Source organism: Condylura cristata, unplaced genomic scaffold, assembly GCF_000260355.1.
Source record: "Condylura cristata isolate star-nosed mole 26May11 unplaced genomic scaffold, ConCri1.0 scaffold00003, whole genome shotgun sequence".
NCBI classification, from domain to species: Eukaryota; Metazoa; Chordata; class Mammalia; order Eulipotyphla; family Talpidae; genus Condylura; species Condylura cristata.
Genome location: NW_004567104.1, coordinates 20847327 through 20863441, shown reverse-complemented (window position 1 = coordinate 20863441; position 16115 = coordinate 20847327). Strand labels below are relative to the sequence as shown.

The 16115-nt window shown below is 35.0% G+C and overlaps 1 protein-coding gene across 1 annotated transcript in view; it reads right to left on the bottom strand.

Annotated features, from left to right (window-relative positions):
• The window catches only part of VPS8 (vacuolar protein sorting 8 homolog (S. cerevisiae)), a 188565-nt gene that overhangs the window by 29632 nt on the left and 142818 nt on the right, over positions 1–16115 (bottom strand). Inside the window, exons 39-41 of the mRNA XM_012730291.1 lie at positions 13183–13263; positions 11434–11603; positions 8034–8199 (exon numbers count right to left, since the gene is read on the bottom strand). Of these exons, the coding sequence (XP_012585745.1) occupies positions 8034–8199; positions 11434–11603; positions 13183–13263 (417 nt within the window). The remainder of the gene's footprint in view (positions 1–8033; positions 8200–11433; positions 11604–13182; positions 13264–16115) is intronic.

The window sequence follows — 16115 nt, the reverse complement described above, 5'->3', positions numbered from 1 at the left end:
AACTGAAGAGAAGGAGACACTTTCAAATTAATTTTAGGAGTTCAATACTTCTCTGATACCAAAGTCAGACAAAAATACAAGAAAAGAAAATTATAGGCTAATATCCCTGATAAACATGGAAAAAATTCTCCACAAAATATTAGCAAACTGAGCTCAAGATGGAAGTAAGGAGGGTTCAATATGCACAAGTCAATAAAGGTGACAAACCACATTCACAGAATTCAGGGAAAAAAACACATCATCATCTCACTTGAGGCAGGAAAGCTATTTGACTAAATTTAATACCTTTCCATGACAAAAACACTCAACAAATTAGGATTAGAAGAAAGCCATCCAAGCAAAAATATAACACCAAAATTCAAATAAAAAAACGGAAAATACCCCAATGTACTAAAGGTTACAAATGTAAAAGCATGATGTAACATGTAACATCATACTCTACAGTTAAATACTGTACACTTTTCCTGTAAGATCAGAGACAAAACAGCCTGCCTTCCACCACAGAGGTGTGACCCTATGCCTGAGAATCAGTGTTGCAAACAATGTTACTTCTATTAAAAAACATAGTAAAAGAAACAAGCCAAACAAACACATAATCAAAGCTCTACTTTATATATGTGCAATTTATTTTATATCAATTATTTGTCAATAAAGCATTTGAGGAATTTTACAGACTGTAGGTAAAACAAGACTTATAAGGAACTTTAGTGTTTTATGCTATAACTGGAAAATAAGTTTCAAAAAGAGGGAACTAAGCTTTAATTTAAGAAGCTAGAAAAGGACCAAAGTAAAACTAAGCAGGAAGATGCACACAGTAAGGAACAGAATTCAATACAATAGAAATAAAACAAAGAACAGAGAAAATTCAAAAAGCCAAAAACAGATTCTTTAAAAATATCAATGAAATTGATATACTGATATTTAAAATGATGAAAAATATAAATTCCCAATATCAACAATGAAAGAGTATATTTTAGTATATGCAACATTACTTACATTTAAAAGGTATGAACCTATTATGAACACTTTATGCCAATAATTTTACAAATTAAATGAAAAGAACACATTCCTTGAAAAGTTTATAAAACAGATCTAATATAAAACAAAAAGTAAAGCCTTATTTTTATTAAAAAATTAAATCGATCAAATCTTAAAAAGAAAACTTCAAGTTTACATAGTTCAGCTGTGAAAATCAGTACATAGAGGCTAATGTATGAATATCAATTTATGAGTTTACAAAGAAAAATATAATTGGTATTATAAGTAGTGTAATAGATAAAATACATCCAGAGTGATGTAAAAGAGGCCTAAGTACTAGGTAACGAATTGGATTCCAGTTCTCCAGCCTTTTCTAATTCTCACTGCTCTCACTCTAAGAGCCAAAGGGTCTAGATAGATGAAGACATTTCTTATGGCTGTAACATCAAACTACTCAAATAGGTCCATGTTGCAGGCTTTTTCGCTTTTCCTTTCTGACTTTCAAAATAACTTTAGAAAAATACCTCAGCCCAGGGATCAAAACTGCTAGCTGTCCAGACTGTTTTTTTCAGATTTAGCAACTCTGCAAAAATTAGATTTGACAGTCTTTATTCTAACATACCATGACATTAATACTCCAGAATTCACTCCAGATGTATGATGTAGCTTGCTAAACATGATCCAATACTAACTCCTGGTATGCTCTTTTTGAAAAGGGAGAAAATAGATTTTCAAAGCAAAGTAGATATTTAAGCTTAAAAAATGACCTCATGAAAGAATTTGCAGACTTTTAAAAACAAGCCAAGAACTAGATGTGGTGCTGGACAATTTATCTGAGAAAACTGTTCTCTGGAGATTAAGTAAGAGAGTGTTTGAAGTGGCAACAGAAATGGTTTAGCTTTGCTCATGAAAGGTCTTATTTTTCATTTAACAGGATTCCTTCTGGAAATGCCTTAGGCAAGGCATCTAAAAAGAGCCCCTTTAAATCCAGGTGTGCAGACTCTAGATCTGGGGATGTGGATGAATATTAAACCATGGTCTTAATAATGCTAAATGTTTGTGATCTTTGTTAATAAAACAATTGCTGACTTAGAGAGGCAATCTGATCTGAAGTTTAATAGCACCATGTATACCTTTCTTATCATCTTGCCTTTTTACCCTTAAAAAAACAAACCTTAGTTTTTCTAATTACAGAGGAATACATGCTCAACAACAAAAATTTAGGGGGAAAAAGAGTGAAACATGTAAAAAAAATCACATTCTGAATGCTTATTTTTACTTTATCAAAAATTCTTCTACAACATGATTTTTATAAAGAAGTCATTCAATGTATAGGTATATCATAACTAACTAACCAACTATTGGGAGGCTATTGGGATATTTATGTGGTCTAAAGTTGAATTTGCTTAAAATAATTTTTATTATTAAAGTGGTATCTGTCATAGAATATCTGTGTATATAACGCGTGGCACACAATCTTGACGTGTTATTTCCATGTATAGATTCTTGTAAGCCTGCTTCAAGGGTGCAGACATTTAAAAATACAGTCAACTTTTCTCTTGACAAGTTAAGATGGGTCCACAGCCCTCTTTCGTATAACAGCAAATCCAAAAAGCTCAGAGACCAAAGGATTTCTATTTCAAGACATCTTGCACCAAAACCTGAAGTGAGGGGAGGCTATTTATAGTCTTTATTTTTCCCACATAAGCATCTGACTGTGGGACACTGCCCTAAACCTTACTGGGAATATTATATAATACAATATAGAGTAGTCCCCCCTTACTCATGGGGGATATGTTCCAAGACTCCCAGTGACTGCTGTCAGTTAGTACCTAACCTATATACACTTTTTTCTTACACATATGTATCTATGAGAGGGTGATTTATAAATTAGGAACAAGAATAGCAATAACAAAGGAATGAGTTATGAGAATATGCTCTCTAAGTATCCTATTGGACATAATATTTTTGGATGATCGTTAACCATGGCTAAAGAAAACTGCAAAAACCGGGGCCCGCCCTGGTGGCATAGGGGGTTAAAACACAGCACTAAGAAGCTAAAGCCACTTCAGCATGAGTTCAATCCCCACCTTGGAGGTGACCATATAGCACGGCAGACCTTTCCTGACCCTTCCGCTGCTCCCCTCAGCAGTGTACTTTGTCAGTCGGCCTGTTCTGCTCCCCAGTCTGTCTCTGGTGAATCCTCTCACTGCCCCTGCACCTCCGGCCTGTACCCCAATTCTGTATGCATAAATAAATAAATCTTAAAAAAAAAAACCTGCAAAAACTGAAACCACAGGTAAGAAGGGACTACTTATACACTAATGTTTTTAAGCACCTCAAAGATGTCTTTTTATTGTTTTCTGCCCTTTGATTTTTATGAGAAGGTAGGCATCATTCTTATTATTGCCTACTTGTTTCCTGTTTTGAAATTTCCTCTTTATCTTTTTGATTTTAACAATCTGACTACAAGTCTGTTGTTATTTTTTTTTTTTTCATCCTGTGAGTGGTTTGCTGAACTTTTGAAAAATGGGTTGATGCTTTTTACCAAATGTGAGAAAATTCCACATACTAGATCATTTCAACACTATTTACCTCTTTGCTTTCTGGAATGCCAGTGATTTATATGCTAGACTTCTTAATATTGTTCCACAGAACACTGAGAGCTCTCTTCACTTACTTTAATTCTTTTAGTCTGTGCTTCAGTGACGATTATTTCTGTTGAACTGTTTCCAGATTTAGTGATAGCATTTGTATTAGTGCTAAAATTGTTGATGTTTAATAAAATTTTCATTTTAGATTTGTTTTTAGCTCTGGAATTTATACTTGTTTTTCTAACTTACATTTATTTGCTGAATGTTCCTCATGTATTCAGTCATTCTACTGTGATTACTCTAAATCCTTTAACATACTTATAATTTCTGTAAATTCCTGACTGCCAATTCCAATGCCTGGGTCACCCAGACCTCTGCTTCTATGGATGCTTTTTCTCTTAATTTTAGCTTATCTTTTCCTTCTTCCTGCTGATTCTACAATAGTTTGGACTTTGACTTTGTTAGAGTATTTGTTTTGCTTTTTCCCTTAGCCTGAGGCAGCTATTACTCCCAAAGTTTGGACCTTCTGCAGTTCAAATAGAAAACCTTAGGTGTTTATCAACCACTCTAACTTGGCAGGACTTGCACTCAAATCTCAACGCAACTCAACTGCTAACATCTCTGCTCAGTTCTTCAGTCTCCTAGTAATGGATTCTGCTTACTTTCTTTGAATATTGTCTATATGCAGTTTAGAAGACAATAAAAATATTTTTGCCTACCTTCTGCCTGAGAGGAGGGACCCTTCTTTCTGAGATTCTACCCTTCTCCCTAAATATACAGCTGCTTTGGTAGTCTTGAACTCTGACTTCTGTTTATTCATCCTAGTAAGAATGTTATTTTTGTTTAACCTCTATCCCCCAGTATCCCAAGCTTTCCCTTCTTTTCAAGGGTAGCACTTCTATTGCTTTCCAAGGAATATTTCCGTTCATATTTTATATAAAGCTTATAACTGCTATTATTAGAAGGGTTGTCCAATAAAAGTTACTCTGCTGTTACTAGAACCCTATTATTTTCTCCAAATATTTTTTCTGTGCTTACTCTTTGCCCCTACTTATTCTGAGACTCTATTTACACATATATTTTGCTATCTGAAGTTGTTTCATAGTTCACTGGTGTTTTATTCATTTCTTTTCAGTCTTTTCTTTTTCTCTATTTGACATGGAATGTTTTTTCTTGGTATAAATTCAAAATCACCAATCATTTTTTTTTATGATGCCACAGTACTATAATCCCATCCACTCTGTTCTTCAGATTCTGTAGTTTTATCACTAAATGTTTTTTTGACATCTAATACCTTTCATATCTGTATTTAACAGGTTCAACATTTCCTTTAGCTTTTTAAACAGATGCACTACATTGTTTTATGTTAAACAAGTTCCTGTTTACTAATTTCAGCATCCATGCAATTTCTGGGTCTGTTTCAATGGACTGATTTTAAGGTTTTTTTTTTTGTTGTTGTTTGTTTTTTAAAGAGCTGTTTTAGGTTCACAGCAATATTAAAAGAAAGGTACACAGATGTTTTGAATATTCTGTGTTACCAGATATGTAGTGCTTCCCCTATTATTAACATCCCCCACCAGAATGGTACATTTGCTACAACTGATGACATATTACATAGACACATCATTATCACTCCATTTCCACAGTTTACACTGGGTTCAGAGTTGCACATTTTATGGGCTTGAACAAATGTATGACGTATATCTACCATTGCAGTATCAAGAGTATTTTTACTACCCTAAAAGTCCTCTGTGCTCTCAGTATGCGTCCCACCCTCATCCCTGATCCCTGGCAAGCACTCATCTTTTTATTCTTTCCATAGTTTTACTCTTCTAGAATGCTACATGCTGATTTTTCCTCTCCTTTTTATGACTTGTACTTTCTTGCATGCCTGGTAATTTTTGATCAAATCCAGATACTGTGAATTTATCATGTTGAGTGAGATATTTTTGCGACCCTTAACATATTTTTGAGCTGTGTTCTGGGATGTGGTTAAAATACTTGGAAATAATTTCATATTTTTAAGGCTTTTCTTTTAAGCTGTGTTAGGTGGGATTAAAGGAGTAGTTACTGTAGGGTTAACTTTTCCCCCAATGCAGAGGACAAGACTTTACATAGCACTTTCTATGCTGCCCTATGAAAAATAAAGCACTATTTCTGGTTCGATGTGAATTTGGGCACTGCTACCCCTAAATCTGCTGGAACATTCTTTTTTTGGCCTTGTGTACTTTCCTATTCAGTTTAATACTCAAAGTTGCCTTCTACAGGTCTCACAGACTTGGAGCTAGAGAGCTAGGAGGCTCTCTCTGTCCAGTACCCGTCCTGTGAACTCTAATCAACTTCCCTGGTCTCCTGACTCTCTCTTTAACTCAGAGACCACTGAGCTCTGCGCCTCGGTTCCTCCACCTTGCACTATGATTGGAAACCTTCTCCTGCTGTAATTTGAGGGCACTCCTAAGGTTTACATTTGCTTCTTGTGTTTTAGGACTCATTCTCCTTCATTGCTTGATGAATATCTTTAGAAGAACTGTTTTATATATTTTCTCCTCTCCCAAGATTAATTCTGTCAGAAGTAGAAGTCCCTATATTACCTTTCTAAAATAAAATAAAAAATTCTAAATTTTGAGAAATGCCAGGCAAAGGGATTTGGATATTTGAATATAGAATAATAGAATTGTATATACACACTTGCAAAAGTAGTACATAGAAGAGTTGGTCTCCTTATATCCTTACCAAAATAAAAACCTAAGTATTTTTTAATGTATGTGTTTAATATGTATTCTTAAAAATGTATCTGTTTAAAACATTTTAAAATGTGACAAATTGCCATTTTAACTTGTATTTCTCTGACCACTGGTTTTTTTTTTTTTATATTTTATTGGATAAAAGATTTCTTTTCCTCATATTCATCATCAAAGCATTAATCCCTAAAAAGACTGGAAAAATTCTGTGGGTATTATTATCATCATTCGGTCTGTTAGACACAAAACTTTTTGGATCAAAGATATCACACAAATTTGCAGGGCTTCAAGGATCTGACTGTTATGCTGTTTGGCAAAGAAGTAGAAATTGGACTCTCTCCATTTTTCACAATCTGGACTAATATCCAGAGATATGGCTGTTTACATTGTCTAGTTCTCTTATTAGGTGGTAAGCCTCAAGTTATTGGAAACTATGTCTGTATTTATTTGTTTGCTTATTTCCCAATATGTAATTAGTATCAAGAATAGTGTTTGGCACAAAATAGGTACATGCTAAGTATAGGCCAATGTAACAAATCACTAAGTAATACAGTATATAAACAAGACTTTAGAAAATGGTCAAAAAAATCTCTTCCAAAAGATTTATTTATATTGGGATCACTACTGAGATATGTTAATCTCCATTTAATTTACAAGTCTAATTTAGGAAATATTCTTTCTAATTAAGGAGATATTCACCAAAAACTGAAATGTCCATTTAATATTTCATTTTATATTAACCTATTTGTTTATAAGAGGGATCTAAAACTCTTTAAAAATGGATAAATGAAAACAGGGCATTAATAGCAGTGTTTCTATTTCATGAAACAGCATGTAAACCAAACCTCCATTTGAAGTGGAAATTCCAAAATAAATAAGCCATGTACAATGGTTAGTAGAAAATTATTAACAGTGAGCATAAACAAATGTTATTTATTGAATAATTCTTGGAAGATATAAGTACTTCCCTCTGATGTTAGTTATAAATTTATTCTCAAAAGCAAACATTTTCTCAGATAATTCTAAGAATCAAGAGATAAAGCCAATTCCAACTGTGACTATTACAGGAGTGGTAGGCAACCATATATTTCCATTCTCCTTCCTACTAAGATGTTTACTTCTTACCAAAAAATTTTAAAAAATCTGTTATTTGACTAATGTACCTAGCCCTTTACTGACAAAGGATGGTTAATACAGATCTGAAAGCTATTGTACAGTTTTCTATGCATGCCTAAATGCTCTTTTTAAAAAAGTCTTAAAAGGAGCAACAACCTGAATGCTTCTGGTACATCACAGTGTGTTAGTCTATTACCAGTTCTCAAGCCCTGTTAATACTTTAGTTATACCAAAACTAAAATGCAGGAAATCTTCAATTATGTTTCTTTGACTTGGTATCAGCTGCCTGATGAGTACATTAATACTGTAGTGTTTGTACTTGCTGACCTTTCTGTCAAGGGATCTTGAGTATGCTCATATCTGTACACCTCTATTCTAGATCTTAAGTTTTCTAAAGGCAGAAAATGTCTCTGTTGCTCTCACAATCCTGCTTTACAGTGCTTGACAGAGAGAAGAGGCTCTCCAAGCACTAAATAGGACTGAACACGTAATATACCAGATACCACCAGGTAAATTTGTTGAGCTCCAAGATATAAATAGGGGCAGGCATGAAAAACAGGGGAAAGAAAAGACCATCTTCACCCTGGCATGAAGTAAGTCTTACCTGTGATGGAGTTATCCTTCCCTTTTTCATTTCAGATGAATTTTCACTTAATTTTCCTACTTTGTTACTTGAGCTGCATTTGTAGCATGTCCACCTTGTCTGTCCCTCAACTTCTATGGTACACTCTTTGCTTTGTAGACAGAATGAGTGATACAAATGACCACAGCTGCAAAATAAAGGCAACCTATTTGTCATTCATTTACATAAAATTGATCAACATAAGCTATGATACATAAGTATTTATAAGATATAAAGATTTCTAATAAGCTGGAATGCACTGATGGGTTGTGCAGGTTAAGAAACAAGAAAGAGGGCCCTCCCTTGTGGCGTAGCAGGTTAAAAGCACAGCACTATGAAGCTACCGACAGCCACTGCAGCACAAGTTCAGTCTCTGGCCAGTGAAGACACCCCATGGCGTGGCAGACCTCTCCTGATCCACCCGCTGCTCCCTCAGCAGTGTATTTCATTAGATCTGCCTGTTCTGTTTCCTGTTCTGTCTCAGGTGACTCCTCTCATCCTTGCACCTCTGGCTGTACCCAATTCTTGTATGCATAAATAAATAAATATTTCAAAAATTAATTTATTTTTTACAGCATTATTCATTTTGTGCATTTCTTCATCTCTGTTGTAATCCCCATAGCTTCCCACCACCAATTCACCCATGAGCCAACACCACAGTCCCATGTGCTCTTCCCAGAGTTTTGATTCCATTCCCCTCTCCACCTTATAACATGTCTCTGGTTTAAAGTTGTTTCGTTTTTACGTTATTACAATTAAATAAATCTTTTAAAAAATAAATGCAAAACAAGAAAGAGAATTCAGTCGTTGCTGTCTTTTCTTTTTTTTAAATCCAGATTCATATTTTATAAGCTTAAATTGTATGTAGGGGTAGTATCACACTTCTCTGAATAAAAATCACCTGGGGGATGGAGCTGGACTTCTGTTTACTTCTCAAACTAGGGAATATTTTTAGGCAGTTTGCAGAAAACCAGTTAGTAAAGTCATACTTATGTTTACATAAGTTTTTGATAGTAACACGAGTGGTGTGCCTCATCAAATTCAAGTCAAGACTGATAATTGATCAAGCATTTACAAAAAGGTCAGTGCTAATGTAAATCTTACACTGATCTTATGAAGAAAATCCCTACTGATTACCCTAAATTACCAAACGAGACCCCAGAAGTAAGAGCGGTGTATACCTTAGCCTTCTTTACTGATTCCTCATTTCCCCAATCTGAAATGCTGCCCTACCATAGAAGTCAAGCCTGTACTCTTCTCTAGTCTTTCTATATAACATTCTCTTCTAATACGTTTTTATAATTGGTCTCACTCTTTTAGTGATTACTTCTAGTTCCATAACTTGAAGAAACCACCTACATGCTGATGACTGCCAAATTTATACCTTCAGCCCAGACTTCCATCCTAAGCACCATCTATCTGTCTCCTTAAGAACTCTAATTTGGGTGTCTAACAGACATCTTAAATTTAACGTGCCCCAAAACAAATTCTTCATATCTACCCACTCCACCCCCACCGCATGCTCTCATCTAACCTTCTACATCTCAATAAATAGCAAGTACATTCTTCTAGCTTTCAGGCCCAAAACTTTGCAGTCATCCTTGACTCTTTTCTTTCTTTGATATCTCACTTCTAATCTATAAACAAATCTTACCAATTCTACCTTCAGACAATATCCAGAATCCCACCACTCTTACTTTATGATTGTCACCTTGGGCCATCTCACTTGGATTAATGTAACGGCTTAACTGGTAACTCTGACCCCTGACCTTCACTAGTCCATTCTTAACATAGCACTCAAAGTGATCCCTAAGACAGAGGTCAGAAAATGTCAATGCTATCCTCAAAAACATCAAAAAGTTTCTCATCTCAGAATAAAGGTACAGCTCCTTAGAATGACCCACTTTGTTCCACATGATCTGGCCTCTCTGAGCATGCAGAGAATGCTCCCTGGCCATGGCCTCTGCATGCTTCCTAAACTATATGGTCACTTCCTTTAGGTCACTACTCAAATGTCACTTAAACAACAAGCATTTTCCTTTCTACTGTTCATGAGTCTATGAAAGATCAACATTCTCTTTCCTCTATGCCAAGTTCTGTTTTATTCATAGTAATAGCTTTATTAATTAAATTGTCTATTCATATGTCACCTCAATAGTGAAGCTTTTCCTGACCATTCTACATAACATAGCTTCCTCCTAAACACTCTGTAGTTCACCTAACTTTTTTTTTCCCACAGTAGTCGCTTCCTGGTCTTTGACTTGTCTACCTCTCTCACTAGAATGTAAACTCCATGAGAGCAGACCCCTTGTTTTGGCCTGGCATGCAATAGGTGCTCAGGAAGTTTGTAGAATGAGTGGACTCTTTGGTGACGAGAACTTCTTCTAATCACCAAACCTACTGATTTTCCTGTATTTATAATAGTTGCTAACTTACTTAGTGCTTACTATATGTCAATATGGCTATAAATGTCTTATGTAAATTGTCTCATTTAAGCCTCACAAAAACACTAGGAGGTAGATACCATTATTATCTCATTATACAGATGAGGAAATTAAATGAAGAGATTGTAAAGAGATTAAATAATTTGTCCAGAGTTGCATAGCTTGTAAATGGTGTCAGGATTTGAATTCAAGTTTGGCTCCACAGCCCAGAGTATTATCACCTCTATCTGTATATTCTGGACATTGCTTTCTTTGCTTTTGAGATCAAACCTTTCACTTTTGCCGTAGATTTTTTCCTCCCTTTGCATTGCAGCTTTAAATATCATTAATATTGATGCTTTCTAAATTTAAATTTCCGGGACATATCTCCAGACTAGAGGAACTGCCTGCTTGACATTTCCACGTGGATGTTACACAGCCATCTCAAATGTAAACTCTCCAAGATGAAAGTCTTGATTATCTACAATTCCTCATGAAGATTCTTCTGCATCCTAGACAATGATACCATGTTTAACCAGTAGCTCAGTCCAAAGACTTTGCTTTTCCCTTTTACTTCGCATACAATACATCCACAAGACAGCTCTCTGCTTAAAATATATCCTGAGCCTTCATTCCTACCTGTCTCATTCTGCTCAAATGTCACATTCTTAGGGATGTTTTTCCTTGTTATGCTATCTTAAAATAGCGTACTGAACTTTTCATTTTTCCGTTCCTTACACTGTTTCCCTTTTCTTTATAACTCCTATTACTTTGTTTATGTATTTATCACTGACCTCTTGAACACTCACTCCCTCTGACCCCCATGCAGCATGTCAGCTCTATCAGGGCAAGGGCTTTGCCTTGCTTGTTTCACTGCTAAAATGACCAACTAGGTAGTGTGTTCATGTGTATTCCTGCCTGGTTGTACCTCACATGTAATATTTCTTTTCCTTTCTTACCTAAAGACAATAATTTCATCAGTCATTTCTTGGCGTCTTTTGTACTGCTGCAAACATATAGAGCAGTAATCCTGCTTGGGATTCAATCCTCGAGTCACTGAAGCCCTCAGGTTGCACAATGACCAGTGGAGATCTTGGTTTAGAAGACTAGTTGTTGTTTCTAACAGGGTCTATGAAAGATCAAAATAAAAAGCCAACAAACAAATTTTCAAAGTGAAAGAGACAGAGGGCATGACCAGAGAACTAGACTTGGATAGTTTTCAACCCCAAACAACTTTAGTTAGAAAACATTATAGAGAGATGAAACATAAGAGCAAACATAAAAAAAACCTGAGTGGCTACTTTTAATGTGTAATGACAAGTGAATGTATTAAATTCCCAAAATAATTACTAAAAGGCTGTCACTAGCATCTACAGAAAAGTGCACTCTACCATTCCTTTGCTCAGTTCAGTACTGATGACTTTTGAATGACTGAAGAAACACAAATATACTTAATACATTTAATAACAACTTCTCCCTGGATGCCTCAAAAGTGCTGTAACAAATAACATAAAAATCCTTACTTTTTTTTAATTGAAACTACATCCTTGGCAATAATCCAAATAACCTTTCACTGCAAAAGCTAATGGCCATTACTCAGTTTTCATTCCCTTGGGCAGACAGATCACATTTTCTTAATCAGCACTTACAAGTCACTTGACTCTACTCAAGACTGTGACATCTGTCATTAAGTCACATAAAGACGTTTTCATAGCTATTACATTAAGTCATTTTAAGACTCTATGTGCTTATAAACTGTTGTTTTCCTACTACAACTAGTGCTTAGCACTCATATAATGATTTAGATAAGCCGTCGGGGTCCTATCTGTCAATCTCTAAGGGGCAGACAGAGTTGGTACTATCCATCCTCCTTGCTACATAGGCCAGTCCTTTAGCCATAACACAGAACTTTTAGATTTGATGATCTCTGTTGTAATTCTTTCTAATCACCCCATCATTTCCTCCTCTTTCAGAGTTACAAAGTTAGCAAAAATTTTCTGCCTTGTACTCAGTTTTTCTTCTGCCAACATGGAATCTCTGCCTGTAGGGGTATCAGCTTCACTGGGCTGCACTTAGCAAAATTGCAGTTCTTATAACACCCTTAGAAAAGCTGTCACCCAATTTTTCCTTTCTTTTTTCAGATTATTAAAAAAGCAGACATTGTATCTTACATGCCTAAATGGCACTTTTCCTTAGTGGCTTCAAGAGTGACTTTGAAGTACCCTAAGAAAAAAATCTGCATACTACACTGGCTCCTGTGAGAATTAAAGCTATAGGCAATTTTGAGTTAAGGGAAGACTAATGACCATTTTCGGTTAGTGGCAATTATCTGCTTCAGAATGTTTAAGTTTAATTTTATTTTGTAATTCCCTAGGGGGAAGGGGGTATTGTTTCTTCCCTTTTTCATAGATTATATCTTTGTATTCAATTATTTTCCCAGAAAGTTTCTCTCACTCTTCATTTGTCTCACTAAGAATCAAAATGATGCAGTGAATGCAAATTTGATGCATTTCCACATTCTAGAATATGTATATGTATATAATGTATAATTAATTTATTAATGTCAAGAGAAATTTAAAAATTGAAAAAATTTCAGTCTATCAGACTTCTACTAAACAGAGAATGATATCTAAAGAAAAAGTATAGCTACAAAGAAAAACCAAATTCTTTCTACCGTAACACAGGCTTAGAAACAGAAAATAGCTTACTTGTTCATAATTGAAGGTATCTAACATTCCCAGAATAAGACCCTGGATTTCTCCAAGTTTTCCTTTTCCATAAACCGGATCCTATTTAGGAAAAAAATGCAAATAAATAAATAAATAAATGTTATGATTCTTGGTATTTTTACATTTTTTGAAAATATCAGTTATCTAAGTAAGTTAAATACTCTTTTAAGTATTTTTCTACAACCACAAAATATTTACTCTTTCATGAAACTTCTGCTAGAAATGCATATCAGTCTCCCTCTGGCCATCACAAATATTCTGGAAAAATAAATAAAATTTAAATGACCCAAATATCTTGCTTAACAATCTTCTTTGCAAGTCTAATTAAATTTTACTCCGGTTTTGTTTCTACAAAAAGCTTCTCCTCTGTCATATTTAACAACACCGATCCTTCTTTTAGTTCTTATTTATCTGCTATATTAGAACGATTATACTCATTAATACCTAGACTGTCAACAATTTCTCTGTAACCCACATTTATCTACTTCCAGATGCAAAACACTAAATTATTTCAGGTTGGAAAATCAGTTTCTGAATACAAAGAGCAGTTTCCAGTTTTTCAAACCTTTATTTCAATAAAATCATAACAGAAAAACTACAGATACCCAGACACTCAATCTTGCCTCTACTGCCTTTTATATAAGTTATTCCACATAATTTGTTTATTACATTCAATTTAGGAAACAATGAAGTGAACAAAAATAACACCAATTGAACAAATAAAAAACTGAAATCCAAACTAGAGACAAACACTACTGATATTTTTATATAGATTTTCCAATCTTGTTTCTGGGGAAGAAAAGGTGAGTAAGAGAGGGGTACTTTTCTTAGTATTGTAGAATTTGAGCATTTTGTCTAATAATACATACATACACATACATACATACATATATATATATATATATATATATATGTTTTTACTTAGTAGTATAGTGTTAGCCAGTTCCCATATAATCACATATTTTATGAATGCAGATTATGAATCATGTGAAAATACATGTGTTCAACCATTTCCTAATGGAGGACATTTGAGCTCTTTCCCAAATTCCACCTTTTTTTTAAAGATTTTTTTATTTATGCAAACAGAACTGGGGTACAGGCCAGAAGTGCAGGGGTGGTTAGAGGATTCAGCAGAGTCAGAGTGGGGAGCAGCCAACAGACAAATTAAGGAAGTACACTGCTGAGGGGAGCAGTGGGCGGGTCACAAGAGGTCTGCTGCATCATGTAGATCACCTCTGGGGCGGGGGATTGAACACATGCTGAAGTGGCTTTAGCTTCTTAGTGCTGTGCTTGAAACTGCTGTGCCACCAGGGAGGGCCCCTACCCACTATTCTTATGCAATTTTGATCTGATTCTTTGATTCTTTCTTTAGAGGGGATTTCTAGAAAGGGAATTATAGGCTCAATTACAGATTTTTATGGGTACCTATATCACTAACTTGCTCTACCAGAAATTTGTATTTTGCAATTTTCATCTCCAATAGTGTATTTCTTTGCTCATTTTACTATGAGAATTATCTAATAAATGAGTATGTCAATTATGTCACTTTATTTTATCATGATGTTATGTAAGACATAAATGGCTCTTCCATGCCAAGTAGTGAAATAGGGATCTACAACTATTAAGTATTGATAAAAACACTTATTTGTTAAATGGGTAGCATATATGAAGTAAAGTGCTGAGAACTTTCTATAGGCCATTATCATTAAATTCCTTTCAGAACATTTGTAGATGAAGACATTCATGGTGGCGCAGCGGGTTAAGGCACTGCACTAAGAGGCTTAAGTCACTTCTGCATGAGTTCGATTCCCACTTGCCCCAGAGGAGATCCACATGGCGTGGCAGACCTCTCCTGACCCGTCCGCTGCTCTCCTCAGCAGTATACTTCGTCGATCTGCCTCTTCTGCTCCCCACTCTGTCCCTGGTGAAGCCTCTCATCCTCCGCATCTCTGGCCTGTACCCCAGACCCCAGTTCTGTACGAATAAATAATCTTTAAAACAAACAAACAAACAAAAAAAAACTCAAGGAACATGAGGGAAAGAAAATTAAAAAAAAATATATAAGATCAAAAATTTAAATTTTTGAGAGTTTAAATTTAGTATTTCAGAAAACATGTTTTGATTAACACACTAGATTGGCCCCCCAAATATAGATCTATAAACAAATTAAAAAATAAGCTAACATTTGCTCAAAAGTATGGGCAACACTTCTGGTTACTTCCTAGAGTATAAGGGCTATTAAGATCTTGGGACAGTAAGAATGACTAAAAACTTGAGAATTTACATTCCTGTCCTCATTCACCATGGTCCCAGAATTTGCTTCTTTTCCCCTGAGTTCAAATGATAGCTCTTGAAGAATAAGCCGGTGCTCTTTCTAACTAACTTTGGTTTTTCTGTATTTTCAGTTGGTCTATAGCAGCAGGAAATTGTCTCAGGTTCCTGGTCTCTGACTCACCAGCTTATAACAAAGAAGCCAAAGGTAGAAAATGACTATGTATATTATATGTACTGATTAACAAGTTTCTGATTTTGGGCTCAAATAGGTCACGTTAGTTTAATGAGAAATTTTCTGTTTCAGAGATAGAGACTATATCACTTAAACTAAAGATACCTGTCAAACAAGTGCAAACCAAATAGAGCTTACAAAAGGTAAGACTTCAGATATCTTAGATGAACCCTTCTCCTTACTAGAAAAACAACTCAGGCCAAACTTCCACCAGACAAATTTTTGTTTAAATTTTCTTTTTCTTTTTTTTAACTTTGTGAATTTTCTTATTGTAGGTTTTTTTTTTTTTTACATCATTCTTCATTTTGTGCATTTTTTCATTTCTGTTGTCATCCTCATGGGCTTCCCACCACCAATTCACCCGTGTGCTATGACCACAGTCCAGTGCACTCTTCCCACCCCAGTT